At 41.1% G+C, this 23534-nt stretch overlaps 1 protein-coding gene across 10 annotated transcripts in view; it reads left to right on the top strand.

Moving 5' to 3' along the window:
- Positions 1 to 23534, top strand: part of fggy (FGGY carbohydrate kinase domain containing) — a 369292-nt gene that overhangs the window by 285638 nt on the left and 60120 nt on the right. For all 10 annotated transcript variants that reach the window (XM_087990626.1, XM_087990634.1, XM_087990630.1 and 7 more), the window contains one exon: positions 3095 to 3215. In XM_087990626.1, coding sequence (XP_087846752.1) covers positions 3095 to 3215 — 121 coding nt within the window. The remainder of the gene's footprint in view (positions 1 to 3094; positions 3216 to 23534) is intronic.

The raw sequence follows: 23534 nt of genomic DNA, 5'->3' as shown, positions 1-23534 counted from the left end.
TTCTCCATTACTTGCAAGTTAAATAGGCAGACACATGTAGCTTTTACAATATCAGTCTCATTCTTTGCTCCAGAACATGCTGTGAAAGAGCAAGTGATATGGAAATTACACGATGTCATCTGGGCTACTAACCTTGTCATTTCATTAAAAATCCATTAGATTCATAATTTTGTTTTTGAAATCTCCAATGACAGTTTATGATAGTCTTTTTGTTAAAATGGGGGGATTTGCTTGAGCTATGTGGGAGAATTTGAACTAGTAAGTTGGGGGAGGGGGGGGGGGGGGGAGTGTGCAGTGGGGAGAACCCAGAGAGATGTTGAGAAAAGAGATCAGTCTCAGACTGGTGAAGTTGGGAAAAGGGACATGTCAAGCAGTCAAGGCAGACAGGAACAAAGTTGGGAATGAGGTAGGACTAATAAATTAAACTGCATTTATTTCAATGCAAGAAGCCTGACAGATGGGGCAGATGAACTCAGGGCATGGTTGGGAACATGGGACTGGGATATCATAGCTATTACAGAGACATGGCTCAGGGATGGACAGGGCTTGCAGTTTAATGTTCCAGGGTATAGATCCTATAGGAAGGATAGAAAGGGGGGCAAGAGGAGAGGGGGTGGCATTTTTGATTAGGAATAAAATTACGGCAGTACTTAGGAATGATATTCCGGGAACTGCATCCAGTGAAGTTATTTGAATCAAATGTTGAAATAAGAAAAGAATGATCCCTTATTCGGATTGTACTATAAACCCCCCCCAGCGGGAGATCGAGAATCAAATTTGTAAGGAGACATCAGTTATCTACAAGAATAGTAGGGTGGTAATGGTAGTGGATTGTAACTTTCTAAATATTGATTGGGATAGACATAGTGTTAAGGACTTGGATGGAGAGAAATTTGTTAAATGTGTCTAATAAAATTTTCTTTTTTATTATGTGGATTTACCTGCTAGAGAAAGAGCAAAACCTGACCTTCTCTTGGGAAGTAAGACAGGGAAAATGACTGAGGTGTCAATGTGGGAGCAGTTTGGGGCCAGTGAGCATAATCCCAATTTTATTTTTCATAGCTCTGCAATTTATTTTCTATTCAGGTAATTACCCAGTTGTCCTGTGAAGGCCTTGATTGAATGTGCAGTTACCACATTCTGAGGCAATGCATCCAAATCCTAAACAATTATTTATTAAATATTGCTTCCCTCACATTGTCATTGCTCCTTATGACAATCACTTCCACAAGTTAAGGCAGAGCTGAAACATTAGGAAAAAGATCTAACAAGTGTGTTCACCCCTGCAATATTTCAAAAAATGAAAGTAAAATGACAAAAAACTAAAGACACTTGATGATGACAGTAAAAATGAAGTCTTATCTGAGGAAAGTTATCCCGTAGAGGGAAATGTCAATTTGTGCCAGCTGAATTTTTTGCAAAAGTAATAACTTTATTCTTCCCATGGGCCACTGATAGGCTGAGACTCCAGTCTGCTGCCAGTCTGTTTGCGGTCCCCTTGAGGATCATCTCTTTCCCAGACTCAAACTGTCAGCTGGATCAGTGTAACAAGTGGCCAAAGTTTCATAGAAGTTTATAATAAAGAAGAAGGCCATTCCACCTATTGTGTCTATATCAGTACCTGAAAGAACTACCCAGCTATCCCATTCTCCAACTCTGTAGCTCTCTAAATTCATAATGTTCAAATATATATTCAACTGTCTTTTGTAGCCATTTGTAAATTCATATAGAAACCCTCCTCTATCTCCCAGGTTGAGCATTCCAAACCCTAACAACTCTCTGAGTAAAGAAGGTTCTGCTCATCTCATTCCTAGCTCTTTTGCCAACAGTCATGAAACAGTGATACCTAGTTACTGACATTTTGGTAAAAACAGAATATGCTTCTTTACCCTGTCAGAATTGTTCATAATTTTGAATACCTCAACAAGGTCACCTCTTAATCTTCTCCAAGGACAATAAGACTAATTTCTCTAATCTTGTATCTAAAATCCCTCATTCCTGGTATTATTCTAGTAAATTTCCTTTGTACTCTCTCCTGGGCTTTAACATCCTTCCTTAAATGAGGTGCCCAGAGCTGAACACATTGCTGCACATGTGGTCTGACCAGTGATTTGTAGACAGGTCACATAAATTCATTACTTTTAGACTCTCATATATTGTAGCAGATTTAGGCCATTTGGCCCTTCGAGTCTGCATTCTTAACCTATTCTGCCTTCTCCCCTTAACCCTTGAACCCCTTACAACCAAAGGGTGTACTTATATCTGTCTTAAATACACAATGACTTGGCCTCCACAGCCATCTACGGCAGTAAGTCCCACAGATTAATCACCGCCTGATTGAAGAAATTCCTCCTCATCTCAGTTCTAAAGGGATGTCTCTTCACTCTGAAGCTGTGCCCTCAGGTCCTACTCTCTCCTACTAGTGGAAACATCTTCTCCATCTCCATTGTATCCAGGCCTTTCAGTATTCTCTACATTTCAACAAGATTCCCCATCATCCTTCTAGAATCGCCACCTCTCCTCATATGACAAGCCCTTTATCGCTAGGATCATTTTTGTAAATCTCCCCTCCATCACCAAACGATATGGGCCCAAAACTGATCATAATATTCCAAATGCACTCTGACCAGAGCCTGAAAAAAACTCAGCAGTACACCTCTACTTTTGTATCTTGTCTTTTTAAAATTAATCCTGACATTGCACTGCCTTCCTAACTGCCAACTGAACCAAGAGAATCCTGAACTGGGATTCCTAAGTCTCTTTGTACATCAGATTTCCAAAGCCTTTATCCATGTAGAAAATAGTCTATGCCTGTAGTCCTCCCACCAGAGTGTATCAGATCACACTTTCCCACATTGTATTCCATCTGCCACTTAATTAGTGACTAGTTTGAATACAATCAAAATTTTTCATCACCTATATTCAAATGAGTAATTTTAATCACCTTTTCTTTCTGAAGTAATATGTTTGGATTTTAACAAAGTATTGTGTGCAATTATTCTGAAAATCTATGAATGATGTGTGTAAGAAATAAATTTGTTACTGTTTAATGGCTTCTGCTTTTAAATATGTGTTTCTATTTCCTTTTATTCAGATGGGAACCCGCCACATACTGGAAACAATGCTGGTTGCAGGACATCAAATTAACACTCTCTTTATGTGTGGTGGACTGAGCAAGAATCTTCTATTTGTACAAATACATGCAGACATTTCCGGTAGGTCATGAGCAAAAGGAGGAAGATGATAAAATGTGATGACACAGTAAATTGGGTTGTTAAAGTTTTCTCTAAGTATTTACTAATGAGCATAAAGTGAATTATTTAATTAGCTAACAAATAAACTACACTGCTACATTACAGATGCTACACTGAGCAATACAACAAATTGCTCAATCTCATATCAGAATTCTTGAACTAAGCCCCTGTTGTTACCTGTCTTTTTCTCAGTGGGTCTTTGGAGCCTTACCCTGATTGCCAGGTTTTCCAGCTACCTTTCCCTTCTGCTATAACCTTTATACATCTTCTTGGTCTCAGTGCAACAATTATTTCTCTAATAAGAAGCAAAATGCTATGGATACTTGAAATGTGAAATAAACAAAGAAATGTAGCAGGTCTGACAGCATCTTTCATGAAGTGAACTTACAGGATCCCTGCTCCCATTCTCATTTCCTGCAATCTACACCTCTGTATCAAGGGTTCAGATGGTGAGCCTGCACCATACGCTCACATCCTTTGCAGAGCAAGGCATCCCATATCCCCCTAATCTTTGTTGTGCTGGCTGATTTCTGCAGGATCTGTGGTTTACAACTTCTCAGAAGAGTCATATATAATAGTCTGGATTTGGGAACCTATTGACAGGTAAGTTTAAAAGATCATGCCTGTGCCAACCAGCCTGCTGCAGTGCTCACCTGCCTTCAAACTACTCCTGAAAGTGCTGAGGCCAACTCCACTCTGCTCCCACTGCCCAGAAAGAAAACATGGCTGGCCAGGACCAATTCAAAGGAAATGGGTCTGCCGAGTTCAGAAGTTTCCCTGCTGAAATCTCCTCCACGAAAATCTAGCCTAACATTTCAGGGTGTGATCTTTCATCAGAATTGGAGAATGTTGAAAATATACATTTCATGTAAATGAAATTAGGAAGAACAAAAAAGAGCAAACATTATAGGGTGGTAAATGAGAGATTTTAAATATCTGCAGAGTTGGTGGAACAGAGCTAAAAGGAATGATATCAGGACAATGGGACCAATGGAAATGTGAATACAGAATAACAAGCATTGCTGTCTGAAGGCAAAGTGACTAAAAGAGGAAACATGCACAGAAAATGAAACAAGGTGGAGCAGCAGAGATTACAGCTTCAAATTGTTGAAGCTTAGTGTGAGACAAATCTTAGACAAGGCTGTAAAGTGCTCAATTGAAAGATGAAATGCTGTTCTCTAATGTCTCTCACTATTGTCTTTGTGTGTTCAGCACTTATCAATTCTGTCATTTAGTCTTCTCTGGACTTGTAACTAGTTATAAAACCAATCCTTTTTTTTCTCTTCACTCCATTTTTCCTGGCTCTGTTCTGTGCACCTTGTTCATTTGGAATTTCTCTTGGCTTTGTCCAGAAGTCAATGATCTAAAATGTTAACATTATCTTTCTTTCTTGATAGATGCTATCTGACTTGCTAGTCTTTGGAGAATTTTCCAGTTTATTCTTGAGCTACAAAATTGGACTCCATAGTAGACTCTAAGTAGAAAAATGGTATGCAACACTTTTCCAGTGTAACTCTCATGCAGTATTATGCTGGGAAAGGTGTTAGCATGGCTGTGCCATGTAAGAACTTGAAACATGAGGTGTATTCAGATTGTGACCTTCCATCTAATTTTACACTTGTTTCTGGAACTTTGGGCCATGAAGGCCTAATTTATGTATGTGCTAAGCTTTCTCAGCAGAACGTGTGTTCAGTTGCATGAGGGACCATTCACATCATTAATTGAAAGGTCAGATATACAACTTGCAGGTGAAGTGTTTTTGACTTGTGCATGTGCTGTGACTTACTCTTAGAGGTCTTTTAGTGAGTTATTGCATCTGTTCAGGAAGAGAATGGATTTGATCACCTGCACACACCAATAAGCAAGCAGCATGAGGGCTATAGATGCAGTGACTCTTGTTCTGCAACATAGTGAACAGAAGCTTTAGTGGGAAAAGGTAAGAGAAGGAAGAAATGGCCTCATACTTTTATCACTGGACTATTAATCCAAAGTCCCAGATAATGTTCTGGGGAACTGGGTTTGAATCCTGCCATACTGGATAGTGGTAAAATCTGGAATTAAAAACCTAATGGAGACCAGGAAAACATTGGGACAAAAACCATCTGGTTCACTAATGTTCTTCAGGGAAGGAAATGCTGTCCTTACCTTGTCTGGCCTACCTGTGATTCAGAACCACAGTGATGTGATTGACTCTTAACTGCCCGATGGGCAATAAATGCTAAGCTAGCTTATGATGCCTACATCTTATGAATGAATTATTTTTTTAAAAAAAGAGGCCCTCCATAGATGACCATACTACTCTCAATTGAGAAGATATCTCATCCCTCCATCTTAAAGGATTTTTGGGCTCATTAATTTACCAGCAGTGCACCATTCTCAGTAGTGCAGGGACCATCGACTGAGCACAATTGGTTCTACATCAACTAGAAGAAGTACAGAACCTGCAAGGTCTATGATTTCTTCTGTCTCTAGTTGATAGGTGGCTGTGCACAAGCCATGATTTCAATGTATGCCTGCTTTGGAAAGAACCACAATGTCAACATCTTAAGATAGTCTTTGGGATTCCAAGAGGAACTTGAGATCAGCTGCTCAGAATCAAACGACATCTATTCTATATCTGCTTGGTGAACACGTATCACCCCTACAAGCCAACAACCATTCATTGGATGTATAATGCAGGTATTGCATCTATCAGAAACCTCATAGAACAGGCCATTGCCATTTTAAATTACACTTCTTTGCCTTAGGTCACTTGCCGAAATATTTCTCAAATTCAGTGTGGACAGCTGTGTCCTCCACAACCTCACCTTAGCTATTCCCACCAGATGTCTAGAGGTCAACTTGAAAAGAGGAGTGGATGATATGGAGGATACAGCATGTACTCCTTCCATCTGGATGAGCTATCTAATGAAGTCTCAATCACTTTATTTCTCTAAAGACAGCCTTGTTTCCCCATTCTGGCCTTATTCCCTCGACAAATCTTACCATTCAAACATGATGTACCCTCACAGAGACACTTATCCAAGATCCTGTAATATAACATCTCAATAGCTTTTCTCTGAAACTCTTATCCAAAAAAAAACATTTGTACAAATTACTTATATGTACTTGTAATCATGCCCCTGTCAAGTTAGTATACTCCCTGTCAAATGAGACTATTGACTCTTTCTGTGAGGTCCCATTGCTGTAAGGTGTTTTATATCTCATCTTAAATAGGTGCTTTTGTCCCAAAACTGGTCTCTGTGCCCAACAACGTAAAGCTATCTCTCCTGTTCTATACCTCAAAGCCCTATCTTCTTATAGTGTGTGACACTAGCAGTAATCTAGCACTTTTTTACCTTCAAACTTGTGTCCTATAAATCCTGAAATATTGCCCGTAGGAGCTCAAGTACTGCCTTATATGTCATTGGCACTGACTCATTCAACTTTTGACACACTCCATTATCCCAGCAGGATATCCTGTATCTTCTCTATGATATTCTTCACTCTAGCAACATGGAACAACAGAATTGTTATGGCACAGAAGGAGGCCATTCAGCCCATTGTGCCTGAACTGGCTCTTCAAATGAGTATCAACACCTAGTGCCAATATCCTGCTTTATCCCAATATCTTTGCATGCTATTTGTATCCAGATAATCATTCAGCATTCTCTTGAATGCTTCACTTGAACTTGTCACCACATTTCCAGGCAGCGCTGTGTATTCCATGCCCTAACTACTCTCTATCTGAAAAAGCTTGTTTCTCACATCACCCTTTTTTCTTTTGCATATCCCTTTAATTCTGTGTCCTCTTATTCATGTTCTTCTTATGAGTGGGAACAGCTTCTCCCTATCTACTTGATCTAGCCTACTCATGAATCAGAAAACCTTGATCAAATCTCCTCTCAACCTTCTTTTCTCAAAGGAGAATAGTCCCAACTTCTTCAATCTATCTTTATATCAAAAGTTTATCTTTACTGAAGCCACTCTTGTAAATCACTTCTGCACACTCTCCAATGCTTTCACATCATTTCAATAATGTGGTACCCACAACTATACACGAACTCTGGCTGAGGTCTAGCAAGTGTCTTACACAAATTCAACATCACCTGTTTGCATATGATACTCTATGACCCTAGTCAGAAAGTCAAGGACACTATATGCTTAATTAACTGCTCACTCCACCTGTCCTGCCACCTTCAATGATTCATTCACATATACCTCCAGGTCCCTCTGTTTCTACACCCTTTTTTAGAAATGTACCTCCTATTTTACATTGCCTTTCAGTGTTCTTCATACCAAAGTGCACCAGATTTCTCTGCAATGAAGGTCATCTGCCACCAATCTGCCCACTCCATCAACTTGTCAATGTTATTTGAAGTTCCATTCTGTCCTCCTCACAGTTTACAATTCTTCCAAGTTTCATGCCATTTGTAAATTTTGAAATTGTCCTTTGCACATCAAGGTCCAGATCATTAGTTATATGGGAAAAGCAAGGTCCCAATATTGACTTCTGGGGAATTCCATTAAACCTTCCTACAGCCCAAAAAAGATGTTTCCTATTGCTCAGCCAATTTTGTATCCATGTTGTTACTGTCCCTTTTATTTCATGACCTATAACTTTACTCACAAACCTGTTGTGTGCCACTGTTTCAGACACCTTCTGGAAATTTGTGTATATCACATCAACAGCACACCAGGGAGGCAACACATCATGCAGTTCTCCTGGTGACAGTTACAGAAATAACTGTCTCCCCTAGTTATGGAATTTACAATAATGACTACATTTCTAATATTTGCTGTATAATCCCTTGCCAGTTGGTGTAATGGTTTGGACTCCGCTCCTTCAAGATGCCACCACTCTCTTGTGCAGAGTACTATTTTGTGTGTGGTACATTCTAGAAGAATCCTGCAACTTCTGCCTCTTCCTGCCCTTCGACTAATCCACTATCCTGAACACTTACTGCAAGAGGAGTAGAACAAAGTATCTAGAAAACTCTCATCCTACCTAGTGACTCAGAAATCCTGAGCTTGACCTCAATTAGCTGGAGAAACTTCCTAAGCACATTGTTCCCCCAAGACACAGGAAGTATCCTCAAGTTCCCAAATGCTCATGAATAATTTATAAAATCTCTGTTTCTTCTTATAGAATCAAATTACCACCTATAAATGAGCAATTACAAATGACTCAACAAGGCTCATCAAACAGCACCTTAAAACTCTCAACCTTTACCACCTGGAAGGGCAGGGGCACTAGATGCGTGGAAACACTACCACCTGAAAGCCACCTACCATCCTGACTTACAACTATATTACCCTCCTAAGAACAATGCAGGGGTCCCTTTGCCCCAGTGACTGTAACCGCCACCTTCTCAAGGCCAGTTAGGAATGGATATTGCATACTGGCACAGCCTATGATACCCAGGTCCCATGAATAAATGTGCAAAATGTGAAGAAGATGGAAATCAACTTTACCAAATGATACTATTAATTACGTATAGCAAATGTCTTTCATTAGAAACTGTTCACTGCAACTAACAGGCTTGCTTTCTGCTTGTTTTTTAATGTTTTGAAGTTTGAACTTAAGCAAAGGTCCATAGTTCCATTGTAATCCAGGCTAGAGTTTAGATCAAAAGGGAAAAAAAGTTTATTAATAACAATTTGGGCTTAGGTTACAGCCAGAGGCTTGCGCTAATCCTGATAACTCTCCAGTTATGCAAACAAAACATTGGACAAAGGTCCAGATTTCAAGACATGGAAATCCCCACAAAGCAAAGCTGGAATCACTGAGAGCAAAGGTCAGTAGCCTAAAACTCTCCTGATTGATCCTGTTTAAAAAGTTTACAGAAGAGAAAAGCTAGAGTTTCAGTTTTCCTATGCATCAGCAGACTTCCCTTTGATGTGGGCAGTTTCACATTTTAATGATACGATTGTGCTACACAAAATATTCTGAAGATAATTGCAATTTATCTGTACTAATATTTTGTAGTAACAAAGGAAAAACTAGTGGTTATCTTTGAAACTGTAAATTAAATGTTTTCCTGAATGTTGCTTATTTATTTAAACTGGACCATTTGCCTTGAAGGAGTTTGAACTTTTATTTGTATTACCATTCTCTATGCTGTTTGAGGAGCTTTGTTGAATCATTTGTAATTGCTCATTTATAGGTGGTAATTTGATTCTAAAAGAAGAAATAGAGATTTTATAAATTATTGATGAGCATTTGAGAGTTACTTTCAAAACTTTCAGAGCTACTGGTTGCAGTTCACGGCATCCTCTGTTAAAAGAGCAGACAATAAAAGTACAAATGAAAATATGTAAAATTAATCTAAAGATGAATGCAGTGTTAAAAAATGATATATGAGGTGCAGAAAAATGGAAGTGTTGCAAACTGATAGAGATTAAATAAATAACAGGAACCATTACATTCCCACGGGCAATCGTTTGAAAACTGTAGTTTACTCCAATTTGCACTACACTGCATATGTTCTTAATCAAGATTGCATTTATATTTAAGGTAATGCTTTTGTTTTAAGATCATTGTTGAGGATTGGTTAACATTAAACTAATATTTTGACTGATGTAAATGGACAGTGTCAAATGGATTTTCAAGGCGCTGTGTTGTCCCATGCAACGTGTGGAGAACCAATGCCTTACAATGTCTTAACCTATGACCAAAGTGCCCAAGCAGTTTCTTAGAATATGTCATACAAATGAAAATCCAACTTGACTTTGCATATTTGAAAAATTTTGGTGAGCTGGTATTACTACAAGCAGCCTTGTTAATCCATACACAACATTTTTTAAAATTGTAGTCTGCACTTTTATGAAACAATTCATAGGTCCCAATCACTCATCAGGCTCTTAGAAACTGTGAGCAATTATTTTGCAAGTTTTCTAATATTACACATAACTATATATGATAGAAAATAGTTTCAAGCTGGGTCTCTGAATTTAACTAGAATGTATCTGCCCTCTTGGGTAAGAGCAGTTCGTTGAATCCAGTATCCTGCTTAATATTGAACTTGACATCACAAGAACAACCTGGTCTTTCTCATGTTGCTGTTTGTTTGATCTGGTACTTGAAGGAAAGAGAGCAAGAGTAGGTACTTCTTCCGGAAGATTATCCACCTGTTGATGATCTGTAAGGGTCCCTGGTCTTCAGACGGAAATAGTAAAAGGAAAGTACAAGGGTCAACATGACATTAAAGATAAGTAGCCTCAAGTGATTAAGACACAATTGTCTTACTGCTTTCCAGCATGCCATACTCTCTGAATGCCTAGTAGTTTGAAGAAAAACGAATGCCATGTAATAAGGCACAAGTGGTTCACACTCTTCTTGCCCTGATGACATTCATTTATTCCTCTCATTCTGAGCAGAGGTTCAACCCTTTCTACTTTTAGTCCTTTTCTGCATAATTTATCCCGCAGAAACAAGAGGCGACAGTGAGCTAAAGAGTGTTAGTGCATGACTGTTGTGAAGAGTGTTGCAGATGTGTGGAATAAAAGCAGTAAATGCTGGAAATATACAGCTGACTTGATAGAATCTATGAAAAGAAACGGAGGGCTACATTTTAAGTTTTTTTGGTGAAGGCAGAGTTGAGTCAGGTTTTCAGGAGGCATTTCTGCCATGAGGCCTACTGAGTTTTCTTGTAGTATCTTACCAAATTCACCTCATTAAATACCTATCCTGCCCCCAAAACATCCCTCATCCAATTCTGGCCCCATCTTACTGCACGCTTTTCCCAGAATGACCTACCGCTCAGTAAATGTGCACCAAAAGACCAGTATGCCTTACAGCCACAGCATCTTTCAAAGGTGCTGTGCACCTGGATGACCGTTGGCATTCTGAAACTGACCTACTTGCTCAGAGAGGTTTCCAGAAGATATTGGAGAAGGGCAAGATGACACTGCAATTCTCCAACAGGAACCTGGAAGTGCTGGTCAAAGGAGCAGACCAAAGGAGAGGCTTCCTCTTTCTGTGAGACTGGCAGAGGAGGCCACCACACGAAACCCTGGCAGCCTGCTCTAGGGTTGCCATCCAGGTCGTTGCCATCCAGATCATTGCCATCTCTGCGATTCATAGGAATGGCCAATACTGCCAAGTTGAGTGCTGCGTTCCTCTCTCTGCCACCTCACACACACTCTGTCTCTGTTACTGCACCCACCTTCCACCAAGGCTCATTCTCTGCCACTCTCACCATTGACTGCAATATCTTGTTTCACTCATTCTCACACATCCCCAAACTTCCCAATTCCACCCACCTTTATCTCACTCAATCCCTCCCTTTTTTGCATTGAGAGCCATAAGAGGGCAGACAGAACTCAACTGGGGGGAGGGGTGCCAGATATTGTATTCCTTACCCCATACACTGAGAGAATCTTGTATTTCCTCTGAGACAGGGACTGAACCTGCATGGAAGCCAAGATATTCATATCCTGCTAAGTAAGTTTCACTGCTCATTTCATGGGAAATCATCATCCTCTTGATTCTTACCAGTACGAACTCTCCCAGAATATACAGAATATCTCTCCCTATAAAGATTGAGAATAGCAAAACCTCTGAGGAAGCACTGTCTCCAGCACCCCCAGCCAGCTCAGATTTTGACACCTTGTTGGCAATGTTAGGTTTTGAAAGTGTGTGGGAACAATCTGGTGAATATGTCAAAGCAATAGTTCTGCATCTGGCCGAGGTAGAAATATCCCAAGCCACTGGTACTAGGAGGACTACCAGAGACATTGCAAGACAGAACCAGGGTATCAGAAATCAAGGATTTTGTCAAATGCACCAGGAGGATAAAGAGCAGCAGATGGATATATGGGACACAATGGCTCTCATTGCCCAAAAATATCTGCAGTAGTGAATCATGCAACCATCTGGCTGCTTCCATGGACAGATTCGTAGCTGCCATGGCGGTGCAGGTCCAGCACTATCTAGGTCTGCTGGAGACAGGCACACCCCTGCTGTTTCCATGTCCAAATGTATTGGCCTGAATGTGCTGATCAGCCATGTCTCCTGTAGGCAGGTGCATTACAAATATGGTTGTAATGTTGACCAGGAATTAGGGACTGAAATATTCCACAGAGGCTAGTATCTCATCACTAAGTGATCCTTTATTTATATGTGGAGAGTCCTTGATACTGGTCCAACTTCCTCAAAGTCAGCACTCAGAGTGAACAGAACATCTGACAGTCATGTTAATTTATTTACAACAACAAACAATAAAGAAAACCAAAAATCAAAAAAGTCTGCCTGAAACAAGATGGAGAGAAAAACGAAATTTTCCTCATTCGTAGAAAACCAACAGCAGTAACCACACACACTGTGGTCCAGACAGCACAGACACAATCCCCTCCCTAACACAAAATGGAGAGTCCTTCACCACTGACAGTCCTCTTTTTTTTCTATTTTTTCTTTTTTTTTTAACCCCACCCCCCCCACACTACCGCCTAACCGCGGTAGTGCTTATTTTTTCCCCAGCACCCATGGTGTGTGTGTGCAGGTGTGAGACACAGTGAAAGACACAAAGTGCACGAATCTTTATTCAAATTCCACCACCAGGAAGATAGGAAAACACCCGGGTGGCCAGTGACAAACACTGCCCTTCACATCAAAGGGCAGTGCTGTGTGATCAAAACAGTGAAGGGGGAGGGTAGGGACTAAATCAAAATAGAGTTGGAGAGAGAAACGATGCACTCCACTCCCTGCGGCGCCCACCTCTCCCTGAACAACTCCAGGGTGTTGGTCGACACCGCGTGCTCCTTCTCCAAGGACACCCAGGCTCTAACGTAACCGCAGAAGAGGGGCAGGCAACAGTCCAATTTTTTTTTTTCTCTTCTTCCGAATCTTTATTCAAATTCCACCACCAGGAAGATAGGAAAACACCCGGGTGGCAACACTCCTGCTTATTTTTTTTTTTTCCTTCGTTTCCCAGCACCCATGGTGTGTGTGTGAGACACAGTGAAAGACACAAAGTGCACAAATCTTTATTCAATTTCCACCACCAGAAAGATAGGAAAACACCCGGGTGGCCAGTGACAAACACTGCCCTTCACATCAGAGGGCAGTGCTGTGTGATCAAAACAGTGAAGGGGAGGGTAGGGACTAAATCAAAATAGAGTTGGAGGGAGAAATGATGCACTCCACTCCCTGCGGCGCCCACCTCTCCCTGAACAACTACAGGGTGTTGGTCGACACCGTGTGCTCCTTCTCCAAGGACTCCCGGGCTCTAACGTAACCGCGGAAGAGGGGCAGGCAACAGTCCTATTTTTTTTCAAAATAGAGTTGGAGGGAACACTCCTGTTCTTTTTTTTTATAAAGGGGGGACAGCCCTTTTTTTTTCTTTTAACCCCCACACTACCACCTAAGTGCGGTAGTGCTTATTTTATCCCCAGCAACCATGGCGTGTGTGTGTGCTGATGTGAGACACAGTGAAAGACACAAAGCGCACCAATCTTTATTCAAATTCACCACCAGGAAGATAGGAAAACACCCGGGTGGCCAGTGACAAACACTGCCCTTCACATCAGAGGGCAGTGCTGTGTGATCAAAACAGTGAAGGGGAGGGTAGGGACTAAATCAAAATAGAGTTGGAGGGAAAAATGACGCACTCCACTCCCTGCGGCGCCCACCTCTCCCTGAACAACTCCAGGGTGTTGGTCGACACCACGTGCTCCTTCTCCAAGGACACCCGGGCTCTAATGTAACCGCGGAAGAGGGGCAGGCAACAGTCCTATTTTTTTTTCTTTTTTTTCTTTTTTTTCTTTTTTTTTTAAACACTGCCCTTACAAGCCTGTTTTATTTTTTTTTATATGTTAACCCCCACACTACCACCTAAGTGTGTTAGTGCTTATTTTTTCCCCAGCACCCATGGTGTGTGTGTGCAGGTGTGAGACACAGTGAGAGACACAGTGCACGAATCTTTATTCAATTTCCATCACCAGGAAGATAGGAAAACACCCGGGTGGCCAGTGACAAGCACTGCCCTTCACATCAAAGGGCAGTGCTGTGTGATCAAAACAGTGAAGGGGAGGGCAGGGACTAAATCAAAATAGAGTTGGAGGGAGAAATGATGCACTCCACTCCCTGCGGCGCCCACCTCTCCCTGAACAACTCCAGGGTGTTGGTCGACACCACGTGCTCCTTCTCCAAGGACACCCGGGCTCTAACGTAACCGCGGAAGAGGGGTAGGCAACAGTCCTATTTTTTTTTGTAATCTCCTGTTTATTTTTTTTTTTTTTTTAACCCCGACACTACCACCTAACTGCAGTAGTGCTTATTTTTTTTCCCCAGCACCCATGGTGCGTGTGTGCAGGTGTGAGACACAGTGAAAGACACAAAGTGCACCAATCTTTATTCAATTTCCACCACCAGGAAGATAGGAAAACACCCGGGTGGCCAGTGACAAACACTGCCCTTCACATCAAAGGGCAGTGCTGTGTGATCAAAACAGTGAAGGGGAGGGTGGGGACTAAATCAAAATAGAGTTGGAGGGAGAAATGATGCACTCCACTCCCTGCGGCGCCCACCTCTCCCTGAACAACTCCAGGGTGTTGGTCGACACCGCGTGCTCCTTCTCCAAGGACACCCAGGCTCTAACGTAACCGCGGAAGAGGGGTAGGCAACAGTCCTATTTTTTCCTTTTTTTTCCTGTTTATTTCTTATCTTTCCCAGATCCCCGCATCTCCTGTTTATATATATATATTTTTTTCCTTTAACCCCCACACTACCACCTAAGTGCGGTTGTGCTTATTTTTTCCCCAGCACCCATGGTGTGTGTGTGCAGGTGTGAGACACAGTGGAAGACACAAAGTGCACGAATCTTTATTCAATTTCCACCACCAGGAAGATAGGAAAACACCCGGGTGGCCAGTGACAAACACTGCCCTTCACATCAAAGGGCAGTGCTGTGTGATCAAAACAGTGAAGGGGAGGGTAGGGACTAAATCAAAATAGAGTTGGAGGGAGAAATGATGCACTCCACTCCCTGCGGCGCCCACCTCTCCCTGAACAACTCCAGGGTGTTGGTCGACACAGCGTGCTCCTTCTCCAAGGACACCCGGGCTCTAACGTAACCGCGGAAGTGGGGTAGGCAACAGTCCTATTTTTTTTTTTTTCCCCTTTCTTTTTTAACACCCACACTACCACCTAAGTGCGGTAGTGCTTATTTTATCCCCAGCACCCATGGTGTGTGTGTGCAGGTGTGAGACACAGTGAAAGACACAAAGCGCACGAGTCTTTATTCAATTTCCACCACCAGGAAGATAGGAAAACACCCGGGTGGCCAGTGACAAACACTGCCCTTCACATCAAAGGGCAGTGCTGTGTGATCAAAACAGTGAAGGGGAGGGTAGGGACTAAATCAAAATAGAGTTGGAGGGAGAAATGATGCACTCCACTCCTTGCGGCGCCCACCTCTCCCTGAACAACTCCAGGGTGTTGGTCGACACAGCGTGCTCCTTCTCCAAGGACACCCGGGCTCTAACGTAACCGCGGAAGAGGGGTAGGCAACAGTCCTATTTTTATCTGTCAGCCAGAGCTTGCTGATTGGACCAGGTTAACAGCCTCAATCAGGGAATTCATATTCTGTCCACCTGACTGACCTGATTAGAATCACCACAATCCCCCCCCCCCCCATCCCTACCTCATCACCTGAGTCTCAGGACATAGGTTAGCTTTTTTTGTAGCTCCTTCTGGTGCATTTTAGCACCGAGTCAGTTCCTTCAACTCTGTCTCTGATAAGTACAGCATGTAATGATGTCACGGAAAAAAATCATCCTCCTCTTCAGGCAGCAACAGCCTCAAAGTGGCGAAATCCATCTCATATTCCAAGGTATTGTTATGAAATTGAAGGCATTTACTATACTTTTAAGAGTGAGTGTATGCTGTTCTACACTGAGAGTTTACAAGAGCAGTCTCAGAGTGTACTGGAAAATTGAAAATACGTAACATTTGGCTGTGAAATATGTACCTGAGTTGGTTGCTGTTTTGACAACAATTCAGATTTAACCAATCAGTTATGCAACAGGATACTAAAACCCAAACAAGTTTGAATTTATTGTTTTACCAACATCAAACTAATGAGACAGTCTGAAGTTGGAGAAATAAAAAAAAGCAGGCATTGAAACACTCTCTGTCAAAGGTATCTTTTCATATGAAACATATTTGCAATAAAAAGAAAGAAGATGACCCCAGAGAGATCTTCAGCTGGAAGAAGAAAGACACCGAAGACAACAGCCACTGTATGGTTTTGAAATTAAGTTGATGTAATTTTAGTAAGTGTTTTATTGGAACAGTATATTGTTATAGAGTTGGAGGCAGGTAATAAGCAATTAAGATAAAGGGGGGCTTAGAGTTGTGAATAGTTGGTGCTTAATGTTCACTTTGAGAGTTAAAGAATAAATTGACTTTTTTAAGTAGTGCAATTTGGGAGTTCTCTGTCACTCATATTTTAACAGATTATGAAGCGAGGTGAGATCTTCTGGGTGTTTAGTTTAATTAACAGAGAGGTTCACCACCATGTTGTAATAGTATCATCAATATTTGATGGGGAGGGAGAACCATGGGGTTCTGGAAGATTTGGAAAAGTAGTCTAGCAGCTGGGCATGTTTTGCTCCGCACCATTTGTGGGTTTGCAGCTTTCATATCAGTTGTGTGCTTGTTCAGGACTGTTGTCCCTACCTGAACTGTATGCATCACTGGACCTGACCTCACGTTGACCATACAGGGCCATTCCCATGATTCCTACATCAAATCTATTCCACTGAAGTAATCTGTCTGTCTTATTTAGAGGAGTCTTGTGTCCAGCATTGGCATCCCTGATGTTGTTTCACTCTGCTCCCCAGTTCCAGGAAGATCAGATTTAACCTGGTGCAGAGTCTTCTCTCCATTAGCCACTCTGCTAGAGATATCTCTGTAGTTTCATGAGGAGTTGTCCTATAATCAAATAGGAGCTGGGACAGTTTGGTAACGAGTGAAGATGTAGGCTGTTTCTATAAGCCTGCCTTCAAAGTTTGGATTGCCTTTCCTGCCAAACTATTAGATGATGGATGGTAGAGTGCTGTCCATCTATGATGAGTATCATTCAACTATAGTAAATAATCAAATTTACTGCTGGTAAATGACAGCCTGTTATCCATGACCAACACTTCCGGGAGTCTGAGTATTGCAAAAGATGCACACGGTTTTTCTATTGTTGTCCCTGTGTTTGACAAATGAACTTTGTGCACATCCAGCCACTTTATGTGGGCATCCACAATGACTAAAAACATTGAGGCTATGAAGGGACCTGCACAGTCGATGTGTAACCATGTTCAGGAGTTACCCGGCCATTCCCCTGAATGTGGGAGAATTACTGGCAATAATATCTGTCCTTACTGGCACTTTGGGCATTGTCCACCAATGCAACTATGTCAGCACCCAATCTGACCACCAGACATAACTTCCTGGTGTAATTCAGCCAGTACCTGGCAGCAACCTTTGCTCAGGACAATCACTCTTGCTCCCCATTATAATATGCTGTCCTCTACAGTGATCGGATCTGTCCAGGTTCAAAAGGTTTCAGTTCTGGTTGTGACTGCCCTTTGGTCTCCCCCATCACCACAACTGCTTCAGTTTTGCCAGGCCCAGGTCTTTCTGTTTCCAAAGTCTGATATTGTCAGCTGTGACTGGAAGTGTGTCCAGAAAATTTAAAATCATTACAGACTCTTCCAATAGCAGTACCACTGATGGTGTATCTGCCAGAGGGAGCTGGTTCATTGCATCTGCATCTGCTACTTGGCTACCTGGCAATTTGAATTACCAGCACTTAGTGTTAGAGCCCACTGCTAAATTTGTCCTAAAACTATGGGTGGTACTGCCTTGTCCTCCTTAAGTACATCTAACAGAGGTTTCATCATAGAATCCCTATAGTATGGAAACAGGCCATTAGGTCCAACAAGTCCACACCGACTCATTCCCTACCGTATTACTCTACATTTAACCCTGACTAATTTAGTGTGGCTAATTTTACCTAATCTGCACATTTTTGAATTGTGCTCCATTATTATTACAAATTTACAACTGCAAAGATATTGGTGGACCTTCCTGACTCCTAAATATAAGTGCTAAACCTTCCTCCACTATCTGGGCATATTTATGCTCTGCATTAGCCAATGCATATGCTATTGGCATTCCTCTCCATTGGGCCATCTGTGAGCTAACACTACCCTGTTCCTGTATGGGGAGACATCACATGTCAAAACCAGATTTCGCTTGGGATCATAGTGTGCCAGCATCTAAGAGGATGATAGCTGCTTTTTCACTTGCCTGAAAGTCATACCTTGGCTATGTGACCATTTCTAAGGCTGACCTTTTTTAAAGAGTTGATGCAAAGGTGCCAGGATGTAGGCCAGGTTCTGTATGAACTTTCCATAATAATTCAACAGCCCAAGGAGAGGCCTAAGCTCCAGTACAGACATGGGAGCCAGAGAACCTTTGTTCACCCAATGGTAGTCCGCTGATCTTGTCGACTATGTAACCAACGTAGGTCACTTGGGGTATCTGGTACACACATGTTTCCCTTCTAAGGCTTATGCCACATGGGAGAAATATCTAAGGGCTACTTCAAAGTTCTCTAAGTGCTCCTTATTTTTCTTCTGTGTTATTACCATACCGTCTAGACAGATGGTGATCTGGGTTAGACCTTGTAAAATGTTTTCCGTCATCCTCTGAAAAATTTCAAAGGCTGATGATGCCTCAGATGGCAGTCTTGTATATTGGTATAAATCCTTAAGTGTATTAGTTATAGCATACTTCTGGGAATCTTCATCTAACCACAAGTATACATGGCTCAGTTTTGCCAGGACCAGCTCTTTCTGTGTCCAAAGTCTAATATTGTCAGCTGTGACTGGAAGTGTGTCCAGAAAATTTAAAACCAAGACAGACTCTTCCAGTGGCAGTACCACTGAAGGTGTGTCTGCCAGCTGGAGGTGGTTCATTGCATTTGCATTTGCTACTTGGCATTCCGGAAGGACAGCTCCCCTGTCAGCTTTGTGTAAAAATCCTCTATGCAGGGGAGTGGGTATATATCCATCTGTGAGAAGCCGTTTACTGTTTCTTTAAAATCACCATAAAGGCAAACTGACCCATTGGGCCTCACAATCAGTACGACAATGCTGCCCATTCCGTAAACTGGAGTAGTTTGATGATTCCTTTGCTCTCCAGCTGTGACTTCTGTCTTTGCTTTTGCCAGTAAGGCATATGGAACTGGGAGTACCTTGCAGAGTTGTGGAATTGTTTCCTGGTCAACATACAAGGTGGTCTTGGCTCCTTTGATAGTCTCTCGATCTCCCTGAAAAATTTCAGGGTATTTAATTAGGACTTCACTCAGGCAGTCACTTTTTAATTGAAAAATGTTGAGCCAACCTAGATGAACCTTTCTCAACCAATTTTGCCACATCAGGTGTGGGCCTGAGTATTTTATACAATCAATGGTAACTGAACCAGCTGCTTCTCATAAAAACTGAAATTGTACCCTTAATCTGTAAAGGTTCCCTGTTATAGGTTCCCAGTCTAGCCGAGGTCTTGCATAAACTTAAGGGTTGGAGTCCAGAGTGAATTTTGTTGATGACTGGTTCTGTAATCATTGAAACAGCCACGCTGGTATCGACTTCCATTAGAACCAGTTGATCATTTAACCAAATGTTTATTTTGATTGGTTCTAATTTGGATGGTGCTAAGCAATTTAACCATTCCAAACCAGATGTATGTGAACTTTCCAGGGCATGCACTCTCCTGGATACTAGTCTATGAGTGCTCTTAGTCAATTTAGGTCTTGTGGACCCTTTTGTTGTCTTGAATCCACGTACTGGCAGCAACCATAATGGCTTGCCAGTCCAGATCCTGAAGAAAATTTTAACTGTTTAGCTAAGGCTTGGCTTTGTTTTGGGGTTTGGTGTGGGTTGACCTGGAGTCCCTCTGTTCAGGACATTAGTGAATCAGATAAGTTTTTCCCTTGACATCATTTCATAGAAATCATTCAACTCTTAACTCCAGATTATTAATGCAAATTCTATCATGTGCCATGGTGGGATTTGAACCAAGGTCTCCAGAACATTACCTGGATCTCTGGATTAATAATCAAGCAATAATACCACTGGGCTATTTCCTACCCACTAAGTTAAGGGCTAAATAAAATAAAACAAAACTGGCCAGATTGCTTAAGTGGTTTTGATTGTGCATTATTCCGCAAGGTATAGATGATATTTTCTTTGTTGATTTTTTTGAAGATGTCGATCAGGGTTACCTTTACAGTTCACTCAAATAAAAGCAGTAATGTTTAAAATTAATTTAATGCTTACAACTTAGTTTTCTATGCTCAGCTTCCAAGAGCTGCTTATGGGAGGTTAAGCAGAGAGCTTTCAAATCTTCATGCTGTAGTAGCAACAGTCATATTCCTCTTCACCAAAAATATAATCCAAAACTCAATTCAACCTCTGACCACTCCTTGATAGACAGGAGTCTGTCCTCCTCCACAATACCCCAGTTACTATTCAACATTTGCTTTCTGCTTGATCATAGGGAATTTTCCAAACTTGCTGGAACTAATTCCCAGGAATTGATCTTATTAATAGGCAACTTCTACTAATGAACATAATGCTCTTCCCCGGTAACAAAGCATCTGCAGAACCTTGATCAGGAACCAATCTACAATTAATTTCTAGGCCTGGTCTCATGAATAAACTAAAGCTTGTTGGGTTTGTTTTCCTTTTAACACAAGCTATTCAGAACAGTCCAAACTGTTTTCTCATAGACTCTAGCTCACAGCTCCAAACCAAAACTGACAAAAGAATAAAATAAAAATAATGAAGAATTAGCAAAGGTTCTAACAGTTGTGAGCCATCGACTGCAGATATGCTTGCCAGCACTGCTTCACAATGACAAGATATTCATTTCCTACAAAAGATGCCACTCAATTGCAGGGGTGAAGTGACTGCCACAGCTGAATAAATGATAGTATATGGACATTAGTAAATGATAGTATATGGACACCAGATTTTATTAGCAGCAGTACTACCTTTGCAACAGTGAAATGCAGAATGTGATTGTGAGGCTTGAATCGTAATTGATGTAGATTACTGGTGTGTGAGGGAAGGCACAATGGTGTTTGGAATAGTATGTGAAGCTCAGGGTGTCATTGGGGTAGGATTTGAAATGTAATTATGTATTGATTACTTGTATCAGGTCAGTAAACCTTTTGTCATGTTGCAACCATGTTGACAATGCTTGACTCTTGGTATTGATCACTATGGTCTCCTACCTCCACAGCCATCTGTGCAGTTATCTGGAAAGCCACCTGACTCTTTGAGATAGAATACATGTTTCTGAGCCAATTCCTGTCCACCAGTGACTCCAGTGGAACAGCAGAAAACCATGGGTCATGCTCTGTTGCCCATTGTGCCATTTGGATCTTCTTAATGCTCTCGCATTCCAGTGCTGTTGCAGCAAAAAGTAATTTCGTTTTAAGATAGGAAGTCTGACTTAAGTGGTGCTAGCCTGGCACAAAGCTTACTGTGACTCTGCAGCACTGGGCTGCATACCATAATCATTGAAAAGGAATAATACAAAGTTTGCCTGCATGACTTTAAACAAACATAGGATATTCATGCATCACAATTCTTTGTGTCCTAATTTGGAGTCGATCAAGTATAGTCCCCTTGGTTTTGAATATAATACTTTTCTAGTTTGTTTCATTTTATTTCATCAAATACTATATTTACCCACTGAAGGAGATGTCTATTCAGAATCCCAGGGATCAGCGCTAGATAATTTCAGTGAACCTCAGGACAGCAACAACTACCAGACCTCCAGCCATCCCCAACAAGAACAATACTGGTGCAATGATGGGAGGTCATACTAGAGCACCTTCAGAGATGGAGCCATGCCAGGGGCCAAGTGCCATGTGACATGTTCACCTCAGCCATTGTTCTGTACAGCATGGGGAGCCCACCACTCCATACAACCTTGCTTCAAAATTGGCAACACTATTTAACTGTTATAAAAGTATGAGGAATTTTAAGGAAATTAACTTTGAGACAAAAATGAAGCACAACTGTGATACAGAAATTCAAAATTATGGAGACATTTGTAAAGTTTTGAAATATGGAAAAACCTTCACTGAAAAATAAGTTGGTATCTAGAGGGCAAATGTTTATGATGATTACCAAGAAAGCATTGATACAGGTTAATACCTTGGGGTATATGGCATGTTGGTATCAGATTTTTGATACTTTGTTGCAGTGACTACTGTAGACTGGGTGCTAGCTGTAGATGGCAATGAAAAAATTCTGCTTTCAATCAGAAGCACCATTCACAGAACTTAAGAAAACTGTTGGATTTACAGATTACAATAATGTGTGTTTACTGATTTAAATGTGGATCATGTTATAAGCTTATACAGCAAATATATTATAAATATAATAAACAGCAGCTGCATATTGCATAAGGACAGAATTTCTTTTTATCAGGATTAGTATCATGCTACCATATAATCTATTTAATTGCTAGTTAGAACTTTATGCAGAATGCACTTTTTTTATCTAGGGTATTGGCAGATAGAATGGAAACTGTGTTGCATGCCTAAAATGCACTCTCAGCCCTACAGAGAGGCTTAGGCTTGTCTGTGCATGTGTTTTTTATCAGATTGTTTGTGAAAGAATCTCTCACAAGACTACTGCCTATCATGTATTATGTGCTGCAGATTCATTTTCAGATTTATGTAGTTTGGACACTAAAGTGTTGAAGTATTCTGGCTTGTCACCTACAAAATTGTACAATCATGGATGAAAAGGGAATTTGTGGTGTGAAGTTTAGAATTTATTCGTTTTTTCGACATGCAATCAACAGTATTAAAATACAGAAATATATTTGGAGTCCCAATGCGACAAGCAATGTTCCTGTGTCTCAAGAGAATCTCCTGTATATTTATCAGATCTTTTTATCCCATTATCAAAACTGGTTACATTATTGCTGATCTGGCAAATATGAAAGTCTTTGTTCTATTGACAAAGTTTCGGCATTTTTCCCAACAGTTTAACTAGTTTCTGGTGCTATTTTGGCTTTAAAAGTACTTGACATGAGAGGTTGTGACTTCCAGTACCTCCAATATAATTTCAAATATTTCAATTTTGGGAAAGAAACACTTGCAAGCAGGAAGTAAAGTGGTATAGCCACTTTCTGTATTGTGTAATGGTACAAACTGAATTAATAACCACAATCCCCCATGTACCTGCTGTCAGTTTGTGACAGGAGAAAGTGCAGAA

Source organism: Chiloscyllium plagiosum, unplaced genomic scaffold, assembly GCF_037043375.1.
Source record: "Chiloscyllium plagiosum isolate Xiang-an unplaced genomic scaffold, Cpla_swu_hap1 HiC_scaffold_9, whole genome shotgun sequence".
Lineage (NCBI taxonomy): Eukaryota > Metazoa > Chordata > Chondrichthyes > Orectolobiformes > Hemiscylliidae > Chiloscyllium > Chiloscyllium plagiosum.
The sequence above is the reverse complement of the archived record's forward strand: the minus strand, read 5'-3'. Positions and strand labels throughout refer to the sequence as shown.